Genomic DNA, 27,781 nt, shown 5'->3' on the forward strand with positions numbered 1-27,781 from the left:
AATGTATGCATTATATATGTTCTGATGATCTTTACCATTGTCATCATTATTATGCAAATCACTGAAACCTTTCATTCCCATTACATCTATTATTGGTTATTTGAACACTCAATTTTCAGGACATCTGTATGTTCTATACATTCTATAATAGCAACAAATAAAAGTTTTAATACCTACAGTAAACTATAAGCATAATGTACAATTTTATAAAAGTTCTATTTTTAACAATAACATTCTTACCCCAAGATAGTAGGGAGGCATTGTCTTCAAATAACTTTCAAATGACTGTCTCCATTTCAATGTTGGTTTTGCTTTATGTACTTTAAACAAGTCATCTATAAATGTATAATGTGAACAAACTATCATCATCCATTGTTTTCACACATGAAAATCAAGTCAAATACATTTCATTTTTAAAGTCAGTTTTCTAATTTTAAGAGAGTAACATCAGACATTAAGTTTTTAACAAAATTAAAATGGGCACAATTTTTGGTTCTGCCATTTTGAGTAGTAATACCATTTTAAAAATAAAAAGATGCCAATCACGTATTTCATGTAAGAATATTTCATGTAACAATAAAGGTAGAATCAGAAAATACACAAGAAAATCTATACCCTCTCTAGACTTAGACATAAAACAGATTTGAGAGCAAAGTATGCACAATGTTTTCTATAAAATATACCTAATATTTTGACTATAACTTTTACATCTGATGTGTTTCCATGGAGGGAAAGAAGTCTTCTCCAATAGTACTGCTCAAAAATTATAGCCAGAGGGTCCCCAGAAACTAACTTTAGGCTTTTATTATATTGTTTTGGAATAAATTCATTCATTTAGAAAAAATATTTGCCAAATGAAAATTAAAGTACAGGTAAATTCTTAGAAAGAAAATACACTCAGATTTATAAATATATGCTTCTACAAAATGTCTTGTTTACCAAATACAAAGCCTAGATTACCAATTCTAACCATGTAAGAAATCTAACGTGTAGAAAACTGAGAATATTTAAAATTTAAAACACAATATCTTCAATAGTTTATAGAATCAAAGGTGCTTTGACAATGACTTTTAACTTAGCACAGACATACACAGGTTGCTATAAAACCACCGTAGATAGGCTCAATATTTCAGAGTATTAAAAACAGTTATATTAATTTCCACAAGACATGAGAACTTACAAAGAGATGTTCCCAAACTTGGTTTCTAGAAAAATTTGTATGTATGCTGAGCCACAGAGAATGGAGCAAGAATGACTTACCTAAAAGGGGAAGGAGGACTGGGTAATTGTAAGGCATCACAAATAAGTTGACACAGTTCAGTGCTGTACTGGCTTTCAAGTAACCAAAGGGATGACCAAGTTCACTATATTTTGCACTATTGCTCACATACACCTGTTAAAAGGGAGTGGTTAAGACTTCATATTTAATGACCTTTACAAAACGTTTTATAAATCACTGATTTAACTTTTTAAAAGAACATCCAACTTTTAAGTCACTGTAGTTTTTCAGCTCACCTGCCAACATGTTTGAGGAGATTTCCTTTCCAGGATAAATTGAGTCAGTGGCGAAGGTTCCAACTCATACTTGTCAAAAGGCAATTTGTCAATAACCATTGGTTCACAGTCTGTACAGGAAAACTTCACTACAGGATGAGACGTACGAGGTGGCTAGAGGGGAAAGTCTTATTATTACTATTTACACAAAATACAAGAAACAAACTCATTTTCAGTATCTCTCACTATCAAAATTTACTCAGTTCCTCAGTTTTGCTAATTGAGAGTTTAATTTACTACTGAAAACACCATTAAAGCGGAAAGAAAATACTTAAAAATGCAATGCTTAAATTTCACATTCACAAGAAAAAGACAAAACATTTTAAAATGTATACAGAATAAAAATCTTTTTAGGTCTTAAAATCAAATTTATCAGAAAAGTGCAAAATTTTGGAAATAAGTACTCATCAATTGTTACATTTAAGAAATAACTAAAGTATAGAAACCTTTCTAAGTTCTCAATTGTAGCAATTAAATTTCTTGTATGTTGTAGTAGCTTCCAAACTGATTATACACCTTGTTCAGAAGTTTTTGAATATACAGTATGTTAGGACATATATACATTTACTTATAAATTATTTGTAAATTAACTTATAGGTATATAAAAAGTATATATCAAAATAATATTAAAAATAGGAGAAAAAGATAAATAGAAATAGAAATTCTAAAGTTTTCCTTCCCTATTCCAGTAGACTGCTTTGGTTATCTCCATGGTATATATATACTATTTTGGACAACCTGATCTGAAGATACAAAAACACAGTACTTTAAGGGAAAAAAAATAAAGGCATGTTATACTATTCCCTACCCCCGCCCCCATAGTCTCCTTCCTAAAAATCTCACTGATTGAAGACTGATGAAGGAAATAGAGCTATGAGGAAATAATTTGAAATTTTACTGCTATAAAAGATTCTTATTACTCCATTACTACCTATACCCTGGTGGCTCCCAAATCCAGTGTTAGGATCAAATCTCTCTTACTCCTCTTATGTTTCAACTATCTACTAGACAGAACCAGAATCTTCTATAAGTCCCTCAAACACATTATTATGCAATTCATTATTTCTCCCCCAAACTACAAAACCTGTTTTAAAAACCTAGGTGTTGGGGCGCCTGGGTGGCTCAGTCTGCTAAGCGTCTGGGTCCTGGGATCCAGCTGGCATCTACTCCCTGCTCAGCGGGGAGTCTGCTTCTGCCTCTGCCCCTCACCCCGCTCGTGCTCTCTCTCTCTCTCTTTCAAATAAATAAATAAAATCTTTAAAAACAAAAACAAAAAAACAACCTAGGTGTTATCCTTAATATCTCCTCCTTGTCCTCATTATTTAATTGTCACAAAGACCTAGATAAAATCTCACAACTTCTAAGCCACTGGGCAGAACACGTAAACTCGGTAGGTGCTCAGTATTTAGTTACTGCCCTCTGTCAATAATAACCTCCCATCTCTTTAGAAATTTCTATCTTCTGTTTCTTAGTACTCTAATTTATGCCTTCATCATTTCTCAGACTAGACTAGTACAACTGCTCATTTTTAATTAACCTCTCTAATTAGCTCCCTCCAATCAATCCCACAGCCTCGAAATATAAATATGATCATGTAATTTCCCTATCTAAAATTATTTGGTAAAAGTAGCAAGCCAATCACCTAAAAATAGGACCCAGACTCTTTTCTTTAAATACCATATATAAAGATCCTTGATGATCTGGTCCCTATCTGCCTTTCGACCACTACACCATGTATATATGCCCTGTGCTCCAGCCATGCCAAAACAGTTGCAGTTACCCAAGTAGATCATCATCTTTTCATGCCCCTGGTTTCATGTTATCCTGGCTGCTTTATTATTTTCTCCCTTGTATGTTACAAACAAAGTTTTGAAGTCTGAACTGGCAAGTAAAACATCTAAGAATTTCCTTCCTGACACTCTTTCTCGCCTTGTACTCCAAATACATACCAGGCAGTTAGTTAGGCACCACCTCCTCTGCGCTTTGCTCCATGTGCCTAGTACAGTTCGCACACTGTTCTGTATCATGTTTACAAGTCTGACCTTCCTATGGAATGGTAAGATTCCAAAAGGTAAGCACTATGTTTTACTCATCTTGTGCTCCTGTATCTCACATGTACCTGACACATATCTTATTGAATCAGTCCATGAAACTCACTTATATTTTGGAATGAAAATATTGAGAACCATGAGGAAAAATGTGTGCTAGTCGGGGAGAATGTCTTCTAGAACTTGGCAAAGAAAACTCTGCATTTATTACTTCATTTAATCCCTGAAACAATCCCATGAGATAGCTGTTATCTCCGTTTAACTGACAGGAAATTGAGGCTTGGAGAAGATAACTGACCAAAATACAGCTAATAACTGGAGGAGCCATGATTTAAATGCAGAATCAGTCTAAGAAATCACATTTCAGTATCAATACATCTTATTTGAATACTATTATTTGTAAAAATTTCATTTCCCCTCTAATATCCTTCAGTTACTTAATTTTGCCAGTTCTTTCCAATATTCTCTCTTTCTTATGATTCTCTCTTCCATCATCTTAAGTCATTGTCTTATAATCTCTTACATGAATCCTAGCAACAGCCCTCTAGATAACCTGCTTACCATCCAACTTATCTCTTAATTTTGCTGCAGATGAAAACTACCGGATTATATTTCCTAAAGCAGCATCTGTTAAAAACATCTTCACTTATTCTGTGAACCCCACCTCAGTGAGAAAAGCTCAAATTCTTAACCTTCCATTTAAAGTCAAGAGCAATTTGGTTTATTTAATACTCTCAATGTGCTACACACATATTATGACCCACCTGTACTCATTATTTCTCATTCCTCTAACCTCACCTTGTTCTTTTTTACTTGCATACTTTTTTCTCATACTGTTTCCTCCCCCAACTGAAATCCTACCCACACTTCAAAATCTAACAATTTGCAATAGACCACTAAAGCAATATTAATAGATAATGCTTGTGACACTGGTTTTGGATTTCTTTCTATTAGGACTCAACAAGTACTATACATACTACTATAGGTGTTAAACACAATAGAATGAATAACCAACAAGACAATATTTCATACAAATATGGTATCTAGTCTACGAAAGTTGAAAGGGCTCCAGAAGAGAAAGTAAAATGGCTGAAGAAATTAAGAGCTTCTCTATAAAGGCCAGATTTTAAAACTATGATGATTCAATTAGAAAAAAAGAAAAGGAAAAGAAAAAAGATACTTCTTATAAAGCCTTAATTTCATGTACTACTTCACTAAATCCCTAATAAATAGAGGAAATACTGCTTTATAGACCTTGTATAGAATAAAAGTAAATATTGCCCTGAAGAGGTGATATAGGTTTAAAGTGTAAAGGTTTCAACTAGTGCACTGCAGGTGGGAATGCAAACTGCTGCAGCCACTGTGGAAAACTGTATGGAGGTTCCTCAAAAAGTTAAAAATAGAATTTCTCGACCATCCAATAATCGCATGGGTATTTACCCAAAGAATAAAACAACACTAAATCTAAGGGATACATGCACCCCTATCTTTATAGCAGCATTACTTACAATAGCCAAGATATAGAAGGAGCCCAAGTGTTCATCGATTGATGAACAGATAAAGAAGATATGATATATGTATATCATAATGGAATATCATTCAGCCATAAAGAATAAAATCTTGCCATCTGAATAACACAGATGGAGCTAGAGTAAATGCTTGAGCCTTTGTCATTCAGAGAAAGACAAATACCACATGATTCCACCCATATGTGGAATTTAAGAAACAAAACAAATGAACAAAGGGAAAACGAAAGAGAAAGACAAAGAAATCAAGAAACACTCAGTTTAACTGTAGAGAACACACTGACAGTTACCAGAAGGGAGGTGGTGAGGGGACGGGTGAAACAGGTGATGGGGATTAAGGAGCGCAGTTTGTGATGAGCACTGTTGTATGGAGCACTGCTGTACGGGAGTGCTAAATCACTATATCGTACACCTGAAACCAATATAATACTGTGTGTTTACTGGAATTAAAATAAAAACTTACAAAAATAATAAAGTATGAAGGTTTCAGAAAGGTTTCAGTTTAATTAAAAAAAGGTATCTGCATGAAACATTGTTAAAACTCCTTCATGATCTCTGAAATACAATCGTTATCTTCCAAGGGTAACAGCAAAAGAACCACTAACATGTTCTCCCACAAAGTATCCCATGATACCCTGATACTAGAAAAAAAGCTATTCTGAAAAAATAGTGTATTAACATCATTGACTAGCTATTAATTTGAAAAAATTTACCCTATCACTATCAGAACCCTAGGGTGTCTACTGATAATTCACAATGATCATTCAATAAACCTCTTTTTTTAAGATTTTATTTATTCATTTGACAGAGACAGAGACAGCCAGCAAGAGAGGGAACACAAGCAGGGGGAGTGGGAGAGGAAGAAGCAGGCTCCCAGTGGAGGAGCCTGATGTGGGGCTCAATCCCAGAACGCCAGGATCACGCCCTGAGCTGAAGGCAGACGCTTAACGACTGAGCCACCCAGGCGCCCCAAACCTCACTATTTCTAAAAATAATTCATATAAAAAAGACCAGAAAGTCATTTCTACTTAAAACTTCCAGAATGAAAACACTGAACATAACCTAAAAACATGAAAGCCAACATGAATTTACAAACGATTGGAATTATTTTCTAAACTTTCATTTAAATTCTAAATTGTGTCCTAGAGACAAATCCTTATATGTTATATGAATATTTAGAGACCAAGGAGAAACTCTTGTTACATTATGATTCTGCACCCATATGCCAATAGTAAAAACATAAGCATAGTATTAGATTCTAAAGGAAACCAACACCTTTTGTCTATGACACCTTTTTTCTATTCATAATGAACGATACAGTATACTAAATCACGTAATACCTTACCATAGCACTTTCAACACTTGTCTAATTCCTGTTAGTCACACCTTTGATAGCAGTACTTAAAACTACTATGAGAAGCAGTTAAATGGTTACTATTACAAAGTCACAGTCTTTTTGGTACTTACTAGTGTTGGAGAATTCTGATCTGGCCAAAATGATTCTGGAACAGGCCAATGACCTATAGGAACCCCAGTTTTAGGATTTGGTCTGACATATATGAGTTTGTGACAGCTATGCCAAGGCTGCGATCCAAAAGGTCTTGATATATCTGGCTGCCCATCTGTAGCAAAGAAAATAAGACAAAGAAGGTATGTATCATTAAGAAAAAAAAAACATAAGTTAAATTATATCCACTGTTACTTAACATAATAAAAATGTCTGAATACTTGTTCAATTCTGAATTTTCCTGTTTTTTCGAATGGTTCTACTATCATGACTACTTAACATTTAGATTAAAGTCCATGAAATAGTAAAGTCTGTAAATTCAGCAGTTGAAAGGCGGTACCACAGTATCCTTTGCTTGCCCATTCAGAATAGGTAAAACCTACTTTATGGTAGATACTTGTTTAATGAATGATATGTTTTCCCTATCAGATGATAGGGGCAAACACCCAATCTCTTCATCATCATACTTGGCTTAGTAAATACTAGGTAAGTATTGCTAAATGAAGACTTCTTTAAAATCATTTTTAACTAAAGCATAATTAACTAGAAAAAATTTAATATGCAAATCCAGATATGAGGCATCTACATTCAATCTAAAATAATTCTAGCAAAATAGCAACTGTCTTCCACAGTTCAGTAAATATTTACTTGGTGCCTAACTCTAAGCCAAGTATTAAAATAATTTAAGAATACATTCCATGTCTAAGATTCAATTAAAGAAAAAGCTTGTTTTTTTAGACCAAACACAGTGACACAATTTATATAAACTTTACCATTTTCTGCTCTTTCCCTATTATCCCCCTCTGAGAGTACCTAGTTTTTTAAATCTTTATGACCTTTCTCTTCTTCCAATTACCCACTCTAGTGGATCACCTCTGCCAAGTGTCATTAATGCCTTTGTAATTCTTGTTATAAGCTATGTCATACTACGCAGAGGATCGCAGATGTAAGCTGTCCATTGGTTCTAGCATAACCCCTTATAGCCTCTAGCCAATATAAATAGTTCATGATCACAGAATATTAACATAAAGTCAGGTGGGATTTCACTAGAGTTAACAGAATCCAGCTTCATGGCAAAGGCTGGTTCCTCATTTTTGTAACCACACAAACCATTTATTTGTTCCTGACCAATCCAATCCTTAGAAAAAATGTAGCTAAGGAATTAAACACCTAGGATTGAACACTCTTGTGAATTAAGGGACACAGGACAGGCATATATGCTGGAGAGAAGCAAAGCGGCCTTACTAAAAAGGAAATATGAGGCTGCTAATCTGTAAATGCCTAATAACGTTTTTGGCTCCTATAAAATTTCAGGCTATGAACAATCAATATAAAAAAGTGATGTTAGTGAACCATCATCAGTTTATCTTCACTTTCCTGTTTCATCTTCCCTCTTTACCAAGAGCCGTTTTGTCATCTTAATATTCTGGCCTTGTCAATCTTAGAGCCAAATCATAGTAATTTTTCAGTTCTAGTTCAGTGATAAAGTTTAGAATGTCTATTAGAAAAGTACGATAATACCTTCTACAGGCGAAGGATCTGGTCCTGCTTTTTCGAAGTTTATTACCACCCCACTTTGCACTTTCTGCACCAAGGACTCCAAACACTGATTAAGCATTCTTGGAGAACATACAGAGTATGAGCGGCCTGAGACAAAAAGAATAAAGTTAGTTGCAGAAATTTCTACCTTTAGCAAGACAGAACCATAGTTGGGTTTCTGACACTATTAACAAAAGTTCAATGGCAAAGTTTGACTTTATTTCATTACCTTATGGAAAAATGAATAAAAAGTTATTTTCAATCAACCAACAATTCCACTTTATGACAGTAATGTACATTTTTTCTTCTAAATGTAGATATACAGAAATAGAAATTTGGTTTGAACAAATAATGAAAAAAATCACACTGCATATATACTTATATACGTATATTATATATGTATATTATGTAAAATATGACTTAAAATACATATATAAAATGATCTCCAACTATTACCCAATATAGTTTATCTTTAATACACATACATAACATCTAATAACTACCTTCAAAATCTTACACCTGCCTAACAAAAGTATTATCACTAAGAGTAATGCTAAGCACATGGCAAATACTCAATTATTTAATTGGCCTGCTGGAAATTACTGCATATTTGACATATTTGCACTTTAATACAGATGGTAGCATGTGCTTTTTCTGAATTTCCTTTGGCTTGCATACTCGGGAATTAACCTATCTTAAATGAAGTTTCCTTTTGTATATTTTAATCTATAGGATTTTTAGTACAGAGCATTAAAATGCTAGTGGTTAAGAAAAAATACTAGTGAAAAGCTTTCTTAAACAGGGATTTTCCATAAATGTATCTAGACCTGTGCTGTCCCATACTGTAATTACTGGCTACACACGGCTATTGAGAACTTGAAATATGACTAGTCCAAATTGAGATGTATAGTAACTATAAAATAAACAACTGATTTTATAAAGTTAATACAAAAAAATGTAAACTATTTCAGTCATTTTTAAATATCAGTTTCATGTTAAAATATTTTGTACTTATTGACTTAAACAAAATATATTGAAGTTAATTTCACCTTTTTAATGTGACTACTATGATATTTATAAGGACATAAGTAACTTGTATCATATTTCTATCATAGGCGCTGATCCAAACCAATGCTGAGAACCTTCACAACTAAAACAGTCTAATCAAACATCTTACAATGTTATTTGCACAATAAGCTTGATATGGGAAAGTTCTACATTTTTTTTTTCTGATTCCACCAATTATTTTCAAACACAGCTACATCATTGATATTTGACATATCAAATTACTCAGATCAGTTTTAACCTGACGTGTGATTTGTTAAAGGCTACTCAGAAGAGAAAACATTAGGCAGTAGTGGGATTCAAATCGTCAGAGTCAGCTATACTTAGAAAAACAAGTATCAAATAACAAACAACTTACCTGCATACAATAGTAGTCATAATCATAAAAATACCTACCAATTACTGAGTGTCTACATACCTGGCACTATTTTAATCACTTTATCATATTAATTTCTTTAATCCTAGCAACTTACATGGGTTACTTTCTCCATGTTATAAATGAGAAAACTAAAGCATGGAAAAGTTAATTTATCCAAGTCAATACAGTAGTATACCCAAGATGCAAACCTTTACAGGGTATTAGAAACTTTAATCTGGGTATACTTTGTTCCCTGGAAATCATGATGTTAATTTGAAATCAGTATTCAAAACAGAATGCCTATCTGGAATCACACTTACTTGAAAGAATTGATAAATTAAAATATTTTTTCTGAGTCAAACATATACAGAAAGCAATACATATAAAGATTGAACATCTTGATACGCAAAGTATTTGGAAGATTATATAAAGGTTGAATTATCTCGTTTCTTGAAATGAAAGCACATTCCCAAGAAGTCATTAAAAAACAAAAATTTTTAAGTGTAAAATTGTGGCAATTCTCTCTGCTCCTCTAACCTGTGTCATCATCAATTAATTGATTAGGAAAATATGAGTATAGAGTTATAATCTTAGTATAAAAAAGAATTATGAAGACGCTTTATGAAAATTAAAGAGAAAGTTTTAAACTTGAGTCACTTGGCAAATAATAAAAATTCATTCTTTTTGAAAGTTAAAGAGGAAATAGCAAACTTTGCCATCTTTACAAAGTGAGCCTATATCCTATGTAACATTTCTTTTATTCTCTAGATCAAAAGTCACCCCTTGTAATGTACGACCGTATTGAAGCAGTTTCTACTATCAATGCTTACAAGCACATACCTTCAAATCAAGAAGCTGCCTCACTTACTGTTATGTAGGGTCCACAAAAAAATCAAACTAAATATAGTGAGCCTAAAGGCAGAAGTGAAAAAAAAAATTTCCCACAGAAGTCTACTACACCAGCATTTTAGTAAAATGGCAAAGAGGCAAAAAGAATATTTCTAGTAAGTTGGGCAACAATCCTTATAGAGGCTAAGAAAGTTAAATTTATTTACTCTACATGTCTTACAGTTCTTATAAAATGCTTTTTGTCTTCAAGACTTCCACCATCATTTCTACTAGGCATTTTTTGCTTTGATATTCCCTGCACCTCCTCCAAACCTGCTTCTCCGCAGTGTCCCTACCTCAGTCCATGTCATAGCCATTCACCTCCAGTTATTCAGGCCAAGTGAGTCATCTAACAATCATCCTTGATTCACTCTGCTCTCACTGCCCTCATCCTTAGTTCTTCTCTGCATCAGACCACCTCTCGCCACTCCCAAATCCAACACTTTAAACCAAAGCGCTATCATCGCTTACTAGCCTCTCTGCCTCTGTTCTTGCTACTTGACAAGATATTCTCATCTAGCACCTGAAGTGATCTTTCAGAAAAAGAAATCAGATGTCACCTCCTATAAAAAGCCCTCCAATGGCTTCTCATCACACTTGGAAAATAAAAAATATTTATTATAGCCTAAAAGGCTATTCAGTATTTACCTAACTGCTCTAAATCCACCTATTACCCTCTACTCCTCCCTTATGTAAGTTCCAATCATATCAGCCTTCCTATCACTCAGAAAAAAATAGAGTGTGCTCCTTCCCTTACTATTTTCTTTGCGTAGATCTTTGTATGGTTTATTCCATTATTCAGATCTCTGCTTGTACGGTAAGTAGACTTACTGTGGTGATCATTTCACAATATATACAATCATTATGCTATCCACCTGAAACTAATATGCTGTAGGTCAGTTCCACCACAATAAAGACTCAGTAAACACGATGTAACAATAATTTTAGAGGGATTAATATTTTTAAGACACAACCAAGTATGATTAATCCCTATTAAAACAAATGGCTTTAAAACTTCAAGGTTAGAGATGTAAAATTTATAAAAGAATGAATGTTGTTTTTTTAATTTCTTTAAACACATATAATAATCTCCAAGGATAAGGAATATATTAAGTCAATTCAAACTAGTATAAGCATATCTTTTAGGTTTATGGTTTAAAAAAAAAGCCACCTCCTCAAAGACCTTCCAAGAATACTCATTCTCTGCCTCAGGTTACTCTACACCCTTACCCTACTTCTTTTCCATAGTAAGTGGCACTCTCTAAAATACTATTATTTTTTCATTTTATGATTTTATCTGTCACACAGTCCAAAAAGTAACCTTTGTTTATTGTTCCCGCTATATTCCCAGCATCAAAAACAGTTACATAGAGTGGATACTCATTAATTACCTGATAATAAAAGAAAAATGCTTACAATGACAGCTACACAATTTTTTTAGAGTATATATAGAAAACATGACAACATATTAACGATTTTGGCAACACAGGCACATTTCTTTCCAACTTTTCCTTAGTGAACATGAATTACTTTACAATGGGAAAAGTAAATGTACACACACTACTCTTATCATTAAGGCAAAAAAATGCACATTAATTGTTAGTAGAGATTATATATTTGGATAGTGCAATACCAGCAGATATTAGCTTTTCTGTTCTTTCTATTTTTCTCGTGTTTTATCCTCAAAACTTTCTTTAGAAAATATTCTTTTAAAATAATAAAGAACACATATTATTCAGATCTATGAAAAGGTGAGTGGCATTTGAAGAGCTTCTCCTTATTCCTATAGCAAAAGCAAGAAAAGAGACAAATAAACCACTACATCTGGAGAGATTCGGGATGTATATTTAGGGAAGCTTCCTAATTTCTTGACCAAAGTTTCTGGGTCACTGAAAGATATCACCAAGGGTGACTTCAGAATCTTCTCCTCTGGAGATGTTCCCTTCCAAGAATAAACAAAATAGCTTTAGTACATTACTGCCCAAAGGCAAGAATATTAACTACTACATGATGTCTCAGGTTCACGGCAGACCTTCTCTGATTATACCACTCACTTCACTTCACACTCTGAATATTCTTGATCCTAGAAAACAAAAGTTTACTACATACAGTCCATAACTTTATCATAATTCTGAGTTCAAACTAAGTAATGTATAATAAAAAATTTCCAAGGCAAGTGTGTAAATTACAGCTTCAAGGACTTCAATCTGTTAAAAGCCTTAGAGCTTAAAAAAAAAAAAAAATCAGGATTTTAGCAATTGGGTCAGTCCAAGGCTGAAAACTAAAAATTTTCTGAATACAAATGTGAATCTACCCATAGAAACAATGAGGACTGCCACTGAAAAATATCATCCATGCACAAGGAATTGTTAACAGTGAATTTTCAAATTTAGATAGCTTTTCCCTTTAAAAATGTACGTTACAACCCTTTTTAAAATAAATAAAACTGTGAAGGAATTACAAGAGTTTACCAGAAGGTACTTCTATAAATAGAAACATTTAATAATGTGAAAAGTAACTTCCTAACTTATCTACTTCACTTAACTGTATAGGGTACCCTTTCTGTCTGAGAATTTTAGAAGAAAGGCACCTAAAATATTAATTAAACCTTAGATTTTCCTTTAACTTACACGGCTGGCTGTCAGTGGAGTCTCAACAGAGCACTGACACTGTCTAGAGACTAAGGCCACGGGCCCCTGACACAGGTGAAATAGTGGTATGCCAGATTTGGATGTTTTAGTAGAGCCTTAGGTGAGTACTAAAGTAAAGTCCTTAGGTGAAAACTAAAATGCTCCATGAAAGCAAGAATACCATTACCTGTCATATTCATTACTGCAGTCTTAAAGCATAGAACCATGCTTGGTACACAGTAGAAACTCAATACATATCCGTATGAATTTAACCCATCTGCTGACCAATCCCACATAACAGAAGTTCTGAGTCTATTTACTTACTCTCTTTCAAGAGTATCCTTATTGTTCACTTAACGTAGTGACTACCTGAACTAGCTGGATAAGACCTAACTACCTGTTCCTCTAACCTACTATCTAGCTTCCTCTTTGCCCTTACGCAAAATTGCACTTAACCAAGGAACTAATCATTACATGGTTAATGGGATGACTTTCAAAATTCTGTTCATTTTTCGGAGAAAATAATTTTACTGCATTCATGAACCATTGGTAATCTTTACAGATAAGGCAGAAGTTTAACAACTTCAAATACCAGCACTTTCTATATGGGTAGAAAAAAATACCATTCATTTCAGATCCGATAGTCTTAAATCCCATTCAGATCAGATCACAGATGTTCATCAATGTAGTTTTAAAACCATATGTTTACTAATTCCTAACATTAACTTGTTGAACAAAAACAAACATGGAGTTTTTGAAATATACATTTTAAAACATTCAGATAAAATAAACTCTGCCTTAAGTCACTGAATTACTGCCAGCAAAGAAACTTACCGCCTGTCACTTCACACATTGGTGTGATCGCAGAGTCATCTAAAGGCACACCTGTCAACTGTTCTGATTCTACTGACATGGTGCCAGGCAACCGCAACACTAGTGCAAAGAGTCTCTGATCCCAACGAAAAGGTTCCTTGGTCAATTCACTTCCAGGCAAAGGAGAATTAAGAGGTAAATGGAGCTGAAAATAAGGGGGGAAAAAATAAGATTCCACATGCTGTTTTTCCCAAAAGGCCACATTAATTATACATATATTAAAACTATATATCATCAGTCTCCTATCACTCAAAAAACAAGCTCAAAAACAAAAGCTTAAAAAGATACGGCTAAAATAAGCACCTGAGAGGTTGTTACTTCAATTTTCTTAAGCTTTTACTCTAAAGACCTCAATTGAAAAACATCTATTACCGTAATGCTTTTTAGGTTTCCATTCAACTAACCACCAAGTGCTGGACTGCTTCCAAATAAATCATTTCATTTAATCATTAAAACAAGCCTATAATAAATATCTTATTATTCCTATTTTCTAGATTAAAAAATGTTTTCTAGATTAAAATAAGTGATTTGGCCTCATGGGTCCAAATCAGTACTTTTTCTATTATACCAACAGCAGCCTCAAACATTTCCAGTTAACAATTTTAATTAGGCTTCATTTTTTGACAAAACATATATTCCCAAAGCATCTGCATAAAAGTAAATTTTGTTACTCTAATTACATATTAAATATATTAAAGATAATGATTCTTACCACATCTGAGTAAAGGTAGAGGGCTTTTTATTTTTCCATGTTTTTTAACAGATGTCTTTCCCCAACCCCATCAAACCTGCTAAATTAGAATCTTGGAGTCTTAAGAATCTTAGAAGACTGAAGTGATTCTAATGGGCACCTCTGCACCAAGCGAGTAATAGAGGACCAAGAGAATCCACCCACGAGTCTTAGCATAACTAAATGGGGCCGACCAGAAAGAATGTGTACGAAGAAGTGATGCAATAGCAGGTGCACAGCACTAAAAGGAAAGAAAAGGGGAAAGGGAAGGAAAGGTTGAACTGAACCTCATCAACCCTTTCGTTCTAGCTGCCAGTTTACAGGATCTACTGCGGACACAGGATCAAGTTAAATACCACCACAAGAAGCAGTAAGTCAAATCCAGCAAGTGGGACATCCTACAGGACAGATGACCTGGCTTCTCCAATAAATTGGTGGCGTGAAAAGGCAAAGAGCAGGGAGTGGGGAGGGTTGATGGAACATTACAGAATAAGAGACAAAGGAATCAAAAGCAAAGATTTTTTGAGAAAACTGAGAAAAGATGGAATATACGTTACTGGAATTATTCATATTTTAAGTGTGATAATGACATGGTGCCCAGGAAAACAAAAATCTTCATCACTTGTAAATTTCTTAAAAATAAAGCCCAGGATTACCATACTTGGGGGATTTATTTAGCATTTTCTCTAAAATACAGAAAACACTTTAAAATCATCACTTCCAAATTAACTGTCAAAGTTTATACTGCTTTGGTCATACAGCAAACATAATTGTATTGCTTCTGGCCTTTCTATTTCTCACCTCAAAGATTTCTGCACTTGATAAATTAGGGATTGAACTTAAGACTCAAGTTTCTTCATGAGTTACATTAAACCATTAAAAAAACAAAACAAAACAAAACAAAACAAAAACCAGATTCTATTCTCAGAAGAGAATTCCTAGTGAAGCTCTGCTAAACTGGCACCTCTCCGAAAGATTCATGCCAAGAGAATGTGCTGCAAGATCAAAATCGGCCAAGGTTTTGTGACCATGGCCAGGAGTCATGAGCTCTTCCTCTGGCACTGGTCCTACTTAAGGCAGAAGTCAGAGGCAGTAAGGACAGAATGTTGAAGAAATCTGGGCCAGGATGTTCCATGAGGAAGGTTCTCTAACCTCATGGGCTCCGTGACACTTGGAAAACAGCTCAGGAACTCCAAGCCCTTGCTAACATTACCACACCCTGCCAGAAGATAAAGAGGAAAACACTATTTCCATCATCTCCTTTACTCCAGACCAGCCGCCTCCATACCTGAGAAGCACAACTACCGAGTGTTCGGTCATTTTCTAAGATCACAAAAACATCGAAGCACAAGTAGCACTGGAGGAAGAGGGTTCTGAACTGTTAAAATAGTTACTGTGGGATATAATCAACACATGGAACCGTCTCAAGAATCCACTGGACAACAGCACTGCATAGACCTCATATATAAGCAGTGGATAGGACAATGACAGACCCCAAACTGTATACACATACACACACAACTAATCAGATGATAATCTCACTCTATTCTCCACCCTCACAGACAGACAGACAGACAGACACACACACACACACAAATCAGATAATGATAAGCATCTACAAGGGAGACAACACACAACAGAATAACTGGCCTTTGTGGAATGCCAGATCTGAAAAGTATTTCAAGTAAAATAAACAAAACAACCAAGAATGGTTACAAGCATATTTTATACATAGTTATATCATTTTTATAAACTTGTCAAATTTTTATTTATTTTTCTATTTATCATTTCCCCTTCCCCATATCATTACTACCCCCCTCATCAACAGGGCAGGAAAAACAAAAATCCCCTATAGCTGAAATGTGCTAGTAATACTGGAAGGAGCAATGGTAGGCAAACAGGGACAGGAAAAAGACAAAGAGCCAGAAGGAAAAATATTCTTAAGAATGTTCAATTACTCCAAATCTAAAGTCTACAACTGAAATTTTAGCAGTGTGTTAAAAATCACACAAATGGAGGTCTTTCTGAATATATGGACTTTGAGAATCAAGGCAAATTGCACATAAATCAAGAAATAGAATATAAAATTAAACACAAGAAAAATGTGCAAAAATACAAACAGGTAATTCCCAATAGTGAAAAATGGGGAAAAAAATACCTAAGGAAATCCATATGGCCAGACAATACAAATAAAAATATCAGGGATATATCATTTTGCACCCATCACATGAGCAAAATTTCCAGGGCTGACAGAAGTGTGTGTGTGTGTGTGTGTGTGTGTGTGTGTGTGTGTATCTTAATGGAATATATATATATATATATATATATATATATATATATATATATATCTCAATGGAATATATATATATCTCAAAGGAAAATTTCCACCACTCTTACATATAATCATTTTAGAAAACAATTTGATAATATCTGATAAGCTGAAGATTAGCATACACTAGGACCCAGCAATGCCATCTCTAGTTATACATCTTAAAGAAACTCTCATATATGTTTACAAGAAACCATGTAAAAGAATACTGTCTACAGCACTATTTGTAACAGGAAACGGGAAACAACCTAGAAGTCCAATGAGGGAATCAATAAACTGTGGTCTGTTTATAAATCAGAGTTGAAATGAATAAACTTAACCTCTAAGATCTAACATGGATAGGTCTCAAAACAGTATTTTTTTAATATAAAATATATACAATTCATGCATGCACACATAAAAGAACGTAAATCATGAATGCACAGCTTGATGAATTTTCACAAGATGAATGTCCTTGTGTAATTAGCATTTTTATCAAGAAACAGAAACTTACTAATTTATGCCTCTCCACTCATTATCCCTTTTCAACTGATCAGTTTTCCTTGATTTTGAACTTTATATAAATGGAATTATAGAATATGGTCTCTTTGGCTTATGGCTTCTTCCATTCAATATTATGGGGTTGAGATTCACACTGTTGCGTATTTAAGTGTAGATCATTCATTCCCATTGCCATACAGCACGTGAGTATAAAAGAAGGGGCGGGGAGGGGGGAGAAGAACAAAGGAATAGAGAATATGTACTGGAGTTTATTTTTTTGTTGATAAGCATTTGGGTTCTTTCTAGTTTCTTTCTAGTATGAATAGTACAACTATGAAATTATGGCATGTCTTTATGAAAAACCTAAGTACGCCTTTCTGTTGGTATACACCAAGGAGCAGAAGTGCTCTTGTGTGAAGTGCCTATTAAAGACTTCTGCCTACTTTTTAAAAATTGAGTTACCTTTTTTTATTGATTTGAAAAGTTATTAATATACTCTGGATGAGTCCCTTGTTAGATATACATACTGCAAATATCTTCTCCCACTTTGTGACCTCTTTTATCATTTTAGTGGTATCTTCTGATAAATTGAATTTGTTATCTTAACACATTTTTTCTTCCATGGTTAGTACCTTCTGTGCCTTCAAAGATCTTGAAAATTTCTTCTATTTTAAAAGTTTTATTATTTTACCACTTACATTTAAACCTGAATTGAGTTTGTTCTATGAGCTAGAAGTAGAGGTAGGTTTTTTCTCAAATGGATACCCAGTTGACATACTATTGAAAAAAAAATCCTTTCTCCACTGTTCTAGAATTATCACCTTTTTTCTTATATTGGGGGACACTACAAGTGTGAGCCTATTTGTGAATCAAAACAGTATCAGATGAAAAGAAAACAAGATGCAAAATGACACACACAGAAAAGCATCTGTATGCACTGTTAAACAATTACTTACTCTAGTTTTATATGTGTGTAACATGTACATGCAGTAAAAGTAAGATAAATGAACTAAAAAGCTATAGACCAAATTCATGATGGGGTGGGATGGGGAAGAGGGAAGAAAGTTAACACTGAGTAGGGGAAAAAAGGAAACTATAGCTTAACAATCTGCAGTGTTGTTTCATTTACTAAATTTTTAAAAAATCTACAACAAAAAAGAAAAAAACTTGGCAAATATGTAGAAATTTTCTATCATTTATTCTTATCCAGAATATCTGAATATGTTAATATGAAGATAACTGTCAAAAGCAAATAAAGTGTTCAATCAAGTAGTTAACTATTATGTTTTATACAAAAGCAAAGACAAGAAAACTTCCTACATGCCTCAACTTAATTAAAGTAGATTAGATTATAATCACAAATCCTAAAGGTCCCACATTTTTAAGGACTCCAACAAACAGTTCTCCTGATCAGCTATTAAAATATATTGCAAGAGGGCAGAATACGCCCTGAAAATTACTCATGCTTCTTTCAGTCATCATTTTTTATTCACCTACCAAATATTATGAATGTTTAGGTCCTGGATATTTAAAGATGCATAATAAGGGGCGCCTGGGTGGCACAGCGGTTAAGCGTCTGCCTTCGGCTCAGGGTGTGATCCCGGCGTTATGGGATCGAGCCCCACATCAGGCTCTTCCGCTATGAGCCTGCTTCTTCCTCTCCCACTCCCCCTGCTTATGTTCCCTCTCTCGCTGGCTGTCTCTATCTCTGTCAAATAAATAAATAAAATCTTTAAAAAAAATAAAATAAAATAAAGATGCATAATAAAATGTGGTCCCACCACTCAAAGAGTTCAGAGGAAAGGGATCATGTTCCTAAAGGAATTTTTTTTAGAGGTGTGTTGGAGGATAAGCTAACAAGAAAACCACAATACTGGCTACGAAGATATTTATTGGCTTATTTCTGAACACTTGGCAGGAAAATAGTTTTATAAAACTTAATTGCAAGAGACTTTAGATAAGAGTATTCAAAGTTAAGTATCTAAACTGATGATGCTAAAAAAATTGGTCATTAACAATAACACTTATATAGTAGTTACTACTATAAGGCAGACATTGTTCTAAACCATATATATGTATATATATGGTTCATATATGTATTACATACATGTTTTAATTCATTATATATTATTTTATATATATATTTATATATTATATATTTATATATATTATATATTATATATTTATATTTATATATATTTATATATTATATATATATAAATTCATTTAACCCTTAATATATATATATATATTTAACCCTTATATTTATATACATTTATATAATTTATATATATATTTATATAATTTATATAATATATACATTATACATTTAACCCTTATATATATATATATTAAATTCATTTAATCATGTTTTAATTCATTATATATTATTTTATATATATATTTATATATTATATATTTATATATTTATATTTATATATATTTATATATTATATATATATATATATATATATATATATATAAATTCATTTAACCCACAGAAATAAACAAATGAGACAAGCACCATACAATTCCTATTTACAAATGATAAAAACAGAGGCACAAAGAATTCCAATAACTTTCTGGAAAGTACATGGTAAATAGTAAGGAGAAAGAATTCAAACCCAGCTGGTCTGGCCCTTGATTCTGTGCTCTTAACCACTTCATTATACTGCCTAACCACTATTGAAACCATCATCTACATTTTTAAAAATCAAGTGTTGAGATAACCATATAAAAAAACAAATTTATTAAATGGAAAAAAGAAAACTTTAATTATGAAAATAACTACTTTCAGAAAAATTTTTTAAATCATCCCTTTAAAAATCTAATCATTTTAACCCACTAATTAGTATATTTTATAAATAATTTAGATTACTTTATAAAACATCCTATGCTTTCCCCCTAGTTACTCCTTTATCCAGTGTAAAGAGGCAGTAATATATTTTCTCCCTCCTGCTGTTCTCTCCCAATTCCCAAGTACCTGAGTAATAACAATAAAAATAAGCATGAATAATAGCTAGGATATTGAACACTTACCATGTGCCAAGCACAATTCTATGAGCTTTTCATATATTTAATAACAAACCAACAGGATAGGTACTATTACTATCCTCATTTTAGAGATAGGTTGTAACATAAGATTCCATATCAGAAGACATGCGTTTGAAGGATACATACTCAAATAATCCCTGCTCTATAATCAAGTTTAGACCATGTAAGGACTGCAAATTTTAAGAATTGGCTAAATCATATGCAATTCAATAATACAATAATTTTCCCATAATCATGACATTATTGGTCTTTATTAGGGTCTTCATACTATACTTGGCAAAACTTCAGTCTAATGGACTTATTAATAAGCAAATTATTGTTTATACTAACAAACTTTTATTTTTACTTGTATACAATTCAAGTTTCCTATATTATTTAATTTTATTGTATTTTTTTTAAGATTTTATTTATTTTAGAGAGAAGAGAGTGAACAGGGGGAGGAGCAGAGGGAGAGGGTTAGGGAGATAATCTCCAGCAGACTCCACACTAAGCGCAGAGTCTGACTCGGGACTCGAGCCCACCACCCCAAGATTCACGACCTAAGCTGAACCCAAGAGCCGGAGGCTCAACCAACTGAGCCACCCAGGCGCCCCTCTATATTATTTTAAATGATTCATTTCATTGATATCACCATTCCAGGCATTTTATGTAATTATCTTGGTAGTTGACAGAAAAGGAAACGTAACTCCAACTTAAATTTAGGAAAACTGTCCTGGTTTTCCTTCTTTCCTTTGGAGTTCTATCTTACTGCCTTTTCACCTTTGAGTCTTTCCTGAACTTCTTATTAAAAAAGAATAAAATTTATTTCTCTATAAGTATAAAAAGTAAAGGGCAGATTAGGTAGGTGACAACCTATCATTAGGCTTGCTCAAACTTTATGTTAAAAAAGTGCAAGTTCCCCTTCATTGAACTGCTTTATTTTTGATTATGGTTCAAATCCTAATTATTTGTGACTGGGTTAAGAATGGACTAAGGCTCAACTTAAATTTTAATTATTCTGTTATTCACTGAGCACCTACTAAAGCATGGCATTATGTCAAGATTTAGTAAGGACTATATCAAGCCAAATAATACGTGAGATGTTCTAGCTAGCTCACTTTAAGAGAGACTATATTATAAAACCTTAGATAACCAGAATCCTTACACATTACTACTTATTTTTTAGACCTGCAGATGTAAAAAATAAAAGTCAGCGAACAGTATAAAAAAAAAAAAAAGACATAAATTTATTTTTATCTTTAATTGAGGAACCCAGCAGATTTCTCCTGGTACACAACCTAACTGGCTCCTGGATGATGGCCACCAGAGCCAACCATGAGGGTCAAGACTAGCCGATCTGTACCAACACTCAGGAGGTTTCCCTTGTACTTGGATGTTCTGCCAACTGGTTCTGTTACAGAAGTAATTCAAATAGTAAGTTCTTTAATAATCATACTTCACACTAATGTTTTAATGACCTATTTACCTGGCACCTATTTACCTATCCCACCAGTTTGAGAGTGGGCAGGGAGAAGGATCTTATTTTTTTCTGTGCCCCACCCTCCACCACGGTCGTTGTCAAATGAAATAAATGAGGTCCTTCCCATTTCCACAGCCGAAGAAAAGTACAAGAGTAAGAGGGGCAGAGTGGGAGCTGCACTCAGAACACAAGCACCTCTCAGTCCTGCCGCTAGACCTGCACTCCCCTCCACCCCAACACACATACAGATGTGGATGCAAACACACAAACACGGATTCTATGGTAATGTTTGTGGTGGGTCACAAACCCAGGTAGTCTTATCTTCAAGAGCTGGGAGGATTACTCTTTCACTAGGTATGTACTTCATCTCTATGAGAGCTGCAAAACCTGACACCTAGAGTAAGGGGGTGGAGAAACAACCATTCCGTATGTTGAAGCCATAACAAGTACTCAGCCTAGCTCAGTGTATGATATTCATAATGAGAATTTACATATATGAGGACATACTTCCACTGAGGCCTACACAGAATATAACTCCCAAATTCTTGCCTTATTCAGAGATACAAAGAGTATGATCATATATTACTTCTCGCAAAAATTTTTTATCTCACACACTTAGCCATCACTTTTCTTTATAGTTAATACACTGGCCTAGTACCAATGAACTTGGCACAGTATCAAAGAAGTACTTCGGTCATTATTAGTCTATAATTTTTGTTATCATGTGAGGACTTTTTAAAAAAATAGGAATGAAAATCACAGATCAAGCTACAACTAGGGAACTATTTAATGAAAGGCAACACATAAGACACTGTAATTTTCTACCTTCAAGAATGCGTAAATAAATAATTGTAATATGTTATGATATGTACAAAGTAACAGTATGTATGAGTACAGAAGGAGTAAATGATTATCTGGGAGATGAACCAGGGAAGGCTCACAGAAAAGCAACACCTGGGTAAGTTAGAAGAATGAAAAGTTGACTAAGAATCTGAACCTTCTGTAGATTGGAGGGTGGCGTGTGCAGAATGAAGATCATGATCAAAAATATAGGCGGCAAGACAAAACAAACAAATACTAGGATGAAAAGCTAAATTAAAATTCAAAGCTGCTGGAGAGTAAAGTACACAGAAGGAGAGAAACTGAAGATTTTAAGAAAGCCTTGAAGAATGGGTAAGGTTTTAGGGGCACCTGGGTGGCTCAGTCGGTTAAGCATCAGATCCTTCATTTTGGCTCAAGTCATGATCTCAGGGTCATGAGAGAGACTGGGCCCCACTTTGGGATCTGCGCCTAGCGGGGAGTCTGCCTCCCCTCTCCTTTTCCCTCTGCCCCCTCCCTGCTCATGCACTCCCTCCCTCTCCCTCTCTCTCTCTCTCAAATAAATAAATAAATCTTAAAAAAAAAAAAAAGAATGGGTAAGGTTTTAATATGGGGGCAATAGAGAAACAACATTCAGGGAAAGGGAGTATATAAGGAGAAAAAAAAGAAGTGTTCAGGAAATTAGTGGCCTATTTTGGGTCAAGTTTAGAGAAAATACAAAAGAATGACAAGGAATTTTCTCTTCACCTACTAGTCATGCCCTAGTCTTTTCAGTTCACTAAAACAATTCCCACACGAAGTCACCCATGATCTTTTTCTGGTCATTGTGGTAAATGACAAGTACGGAAAAGTGTTCCAGGCCGAAGTCTTTCACAGGCCTCACAACTTCATTACCACCCCCGTTGGAGCCAGCCACCTCGTGAAGAAGCTTGAACTAGACAACCACTGACTGATGAGACATCATATGGAGACAGAAGCCACAGGGACAAGCAGCAAAGTGCCTGGGCAACAGTGAGCACCAAAGCCCCAGATTTATAAAAAAGGCCATCTTCAATGTTCCAGGCCCAGTTAGGCACCCAGCTGAATGAAGTCAACCCACAGAATCTTGAGAAATAATAAACCAGTTTCAAGCCTCTAAGATTTATGATGATGTGTTACACAGAAACAGATAATGATGCCATTAAATCTAGTGGAAATTTTCACAGATAGCTTCCCACCAGTATTCAAAACTATTTACCACTCTTTAGAAAGACACTCCTCCTTTAGCTTTCACACTGGAATATTCTATGGTTTTCCTCCTCTTCTCTGGCTGTTCTGTGTTCTACCCTCACCCATAATCCAGACTTAACTTTCAATACCATTAACTGCCACAGATCCTCAAGGCTTAGTTTTAATCCTTGGCCAATTTATATTCTAAACCCTCAACCCCTGCCCACAGCTTCATTTACTATTTATACTCAGATAATATTAAACATTTTTATATGTCCAGCTTAGATCTCTCTTCTGAGCACCAAATATTCTTCTGCCTACTTGACATTTCCCTTGAATGGCTCAAAGGTACCTTAAACTCAACATTCAAAACTGAAGTCATGATTTTCCTCCACCCAGAATGATGCTCTTTCAACATTTCCTAGCTCAGTGAATGGTATATCATAATCTCTCTCCAGTATTGCAAGAAGCTATGTCCCTCTTCCTTATTACAACCCCAAATGTAATATAATGTATGTCAGCAAATTTGGTTGATTTACCCTTACGAATATCTCTTAAAATGACTACTTCTATCTCTTCTACCATCAAGAAGCTCCTTGGCCAAGCTACTGGCAGAACTAATACAATAATCCATTTGTCTTCCCCCCTCCACTCAATACCTCCAAATAAAACCCTTGGATAGCCTCCTATTGCTTTTATATTAATAATAATATTATTTGGCATTGCTTCAAGTCCCTTATGTGGTCAAGCACAACATTCTTTTCCATTTTATACAATGATCCCTTTTCTTTTATGCACTAAGTCACATTATCTTTTTTCTAGTCTTATTCTCAAAGGATACTCCCTTTGGGGGGGCACCTGGGTGACTCAGTCGAGGTTAAGTGTCTGCTTTCTGCTCAGGTCATGATTTCGGGGTCCTGGGACGGAGCCCCACATCCAGGCTCCCAGCTCAGCGGGGAGACTGCTTCTCCCTCTCCCCCTGCCCTCCCCCTGCTTGTGCACTTTCTGTCAAATAAATAAATAAAATCTTAAAAAAAAAAAAATACTCCCTTTGGAAAAAGAGTCTGCACAGTCCCTCCACCTGATATGGTCATCTTTCCCGCTTTTTGTGTAGTAAATCTTACTCATTTCTTCAGATCTTAGCTTTCCCTGACCTCCTTGACTACATCGAGTGTGCCCTTAGTATTGTAAGCTCTTATAGCATATACTCTTCCTTCTACAGGATATATGATAATTGCAATTTTACTTTTATCTATGTGATATTTTTATTAATGTTTGTCTTCTCAACTAGGCCAATGACAGCAGAGCTCCTGTTTGTTTTTACTCACCATCTGAACATCAGAGCTTAGCAGAGTGTCTGGTTCACAGAAGAAACTCAATAAATACGGCTGAATGAATAAATGATGTATGATAAATAAGGTGACTGGCTAAGTTGTGAAGGGCGCAAAGGAACCTATTAAACGATGGAAAGCAATGAACATTTTTTACAGAATAACACACTCAAGTGGTGTGCTCTAGAATCATTACTGCCATGGTAGGACAGGCTGAAAAAAACCAAGACAACTTAAGGAGCTAATGTAATAGTGTAAGAGAAGCACTACGGTGACTGATAGCAAAAGGAATAGGAATGAGAGGAAGAAAAAGGTTAATGAAAGCAAAAAGCAAGGGACTGATACGAAAAACAATTATAGATGAAAAAATATAGAATATGCCATGTCCAAGGCCCTGACACTTATTTCTCCACCTCTACTATTAGAGTGACAATATAACATGCTCAAAATGATAACTGAGTACTTAATATTTGAAGCATAATTTTTTGTAAAAACTACAAAACTAAGTTTCAAATACACACAACCAGAAAGTATCTTTCTCAAAAGATGTACAATAACGTGTAACTACTCACAATTGTTAATAATATCTCAAAGTATAAAGAATCTAACATTAAAACTGTAATAAATTATTAAGTATTAGGTCACAAGTTTAATTTAAAGCATGTCAATAAAGAAACTTTAAAAATAAAAAACAGCGGGACGCCTGGGTGGCTCAATCGGTTAAGCATCTCCCTTCTGCTCAGGTCATGATCTCAGGGTCCTGGGATAAAGTCCTGCATTGGGCTCCTTGCTCAGTGGTATGTCTGCTTCTCCCTCTGCCTGCAGCTACCCTTGCCTGTGCTCTCTCTCTCTCTCTCACAAATAAATAAATAAAAATTAAATTAAAAATAAAAATAAAAAACAGTAAGAGCTTTCTCAATCATTTTGAGAGTTATGATTTTCTAGGTAACTGAGAACACTTCCCACTTCATGTATGAAAACTTATCAAAAAACTTCCTACAGCATGTTATATATGTCCCTATCTTCTGGAAACAGACTGTACCCCCTAAAAATAACAACAAGCTTTTCTTGATAATTCCAAGAAGCAGAGAAAGACAAAGCTTAAAGACCTCTTGTTAATACCAAATATTGCCCCAAATCACACAGCAAGTTAACAAGCTGACAATTCATCATTTGCTGAACTCTGTACTAGGGTTTCAATTAAACATCCTGCTTGAATCATCTCATTTAATCTTCCAACACAGCTATTACTTATAATTTATGATTCTAAAGCATATTATCAATTTAACATATTTCTTTGGTTCCCCAAAATTTAACATTAAATGTATATAAAATTTTTTTCCAACAACAGCACACAATTATCCATGCAACTTCATATCTCTTTTTCCTTCCATAGAGTTCGAGTACCATAACTTTTTAAGGCTTCTCCACAATGGGTCTAGAGGTTCTTCTGAATCCCTTTTGGCCTTTAGAAGTTAACGAGAACATCAGAGGCATATTTTATAGCTTGTGCTTATGAACTTGATCTCACTAGCACCTTCAGTTTGAAAAGTATAATTTCAAGGTATATTAAAGACTAGCAATGTTTCATTTGCATTGCCAATTGATTAACCTTAGATTATTTTTGTATTCTTTTTATTTCAATTATAAATTACTAGATGATATAATGCTTTGCTTTGAAAGGTTGACTTTAGCCAGATGTTTGATTCCTCAGTAACAATTCTTCATAATCAGGGAAGTTTTACTTCTCAGAAATTTGGCAATTTCAACTGCCTTTATTCTCATTACCTATTGTACAGTAGGTAATCTATTGTATACAGCATATTTTTAAAATTTCATTGTTAATTCACTATACAGCAAAAAGTTCTTTAAAAATTTTCAAGGAAGAATTAGGAATCCAAATTTTTGTTAAACTTCTATGAAACTTCTAGTTAAAAATACATGGCAATCAGATATAATATATGACCCATGTTTGGATTCTGGTTCAAACAACTGTTGACTTTTGTGAGACAATTAGGGAAACTGGAATACAAATTAGATATCAGACTATTATTTATTGGACCCCTTAAAATTTTTGTGACACTATAAAGATAAATTAAAAATAAAGTTAATTTAACTTAATTATTTAAAAGTTAGCTATATTTAAAAATTAAATTTAACGGCACCTGACTGGCCCAGTGGGTAGGGCATGTGACTCTTGTTCTCAGGGTTGTGAGTTCAAGCCCCACCCTGGGCACAGAGTTTACTTTAAAAAAATTAAATTTAACAAAATGTTAAAATACATTAAAGTTTCATTAGACTAGAGAACATTGCTGATGTAGACAGATACATATAGATGTCCTTAGATGTTAAAGATGCATACAGAAGTATTTATGAGCGAAA

The 27,781-nt window shown here is 34.2% G+C and overlaps 1 protein-coding gene across 4 annotated transcripts in view; it reads right to left on the reverse strand.

The window, feature by feature from the left end:
* INTS6 (integrator complex subunit 6) overlaps window positions 1-27,781 on the reverse strand; it is a 90,343-nt gene that overhangs the window by 17,993 nt on the left and 44,569 nt on the right. For all 4 annotated transcript variants that reach the window (XM_087865156.1, XM_045796873.2, XM_045796874.2 and 1 more), the window contains 6 exons: window positions 13,950-14,133; window positions 8,157-8,282; window positions 6,596-6,750; window positions 1,516-1,668; window positions 1,261-1,393; window positions 241-335 (listed from right to left, as the gene is read on the reverse strand). In XM_087865156.1, coding sequence (XP_087721282.1) covers window positions 241-335; window positions 1,261-1,393; window positions 1,516-1,668; window positions 6,596-6,750; window positions 8,157-8,282; window positions 13,950-14,133 — 846 coding nt within the window. The remainder of the gene's footprint in view (window positions 1-240; window positions 336-1,260; window positions 1,394-1,515; window positions 1,669-6,595; window positions 6,751-8,156; window positions 8,283-13,949; window positions 14,134-27,781) is intronic.

The sequence above is a fragment of the Ursus americanus genome, chromosome 10, assembly GCF_024610735.1.
Source record: "Ursus americanus isolate L20-20 chromosome 10, mUrsAme1.1.p, whole genome shotgun sequence".
Lineage (NCBI taxonomy): Eukaryota > Metazoa > Chordata > Mammalia > Carnivora > Ursidae > Ursus > Ursus americanus.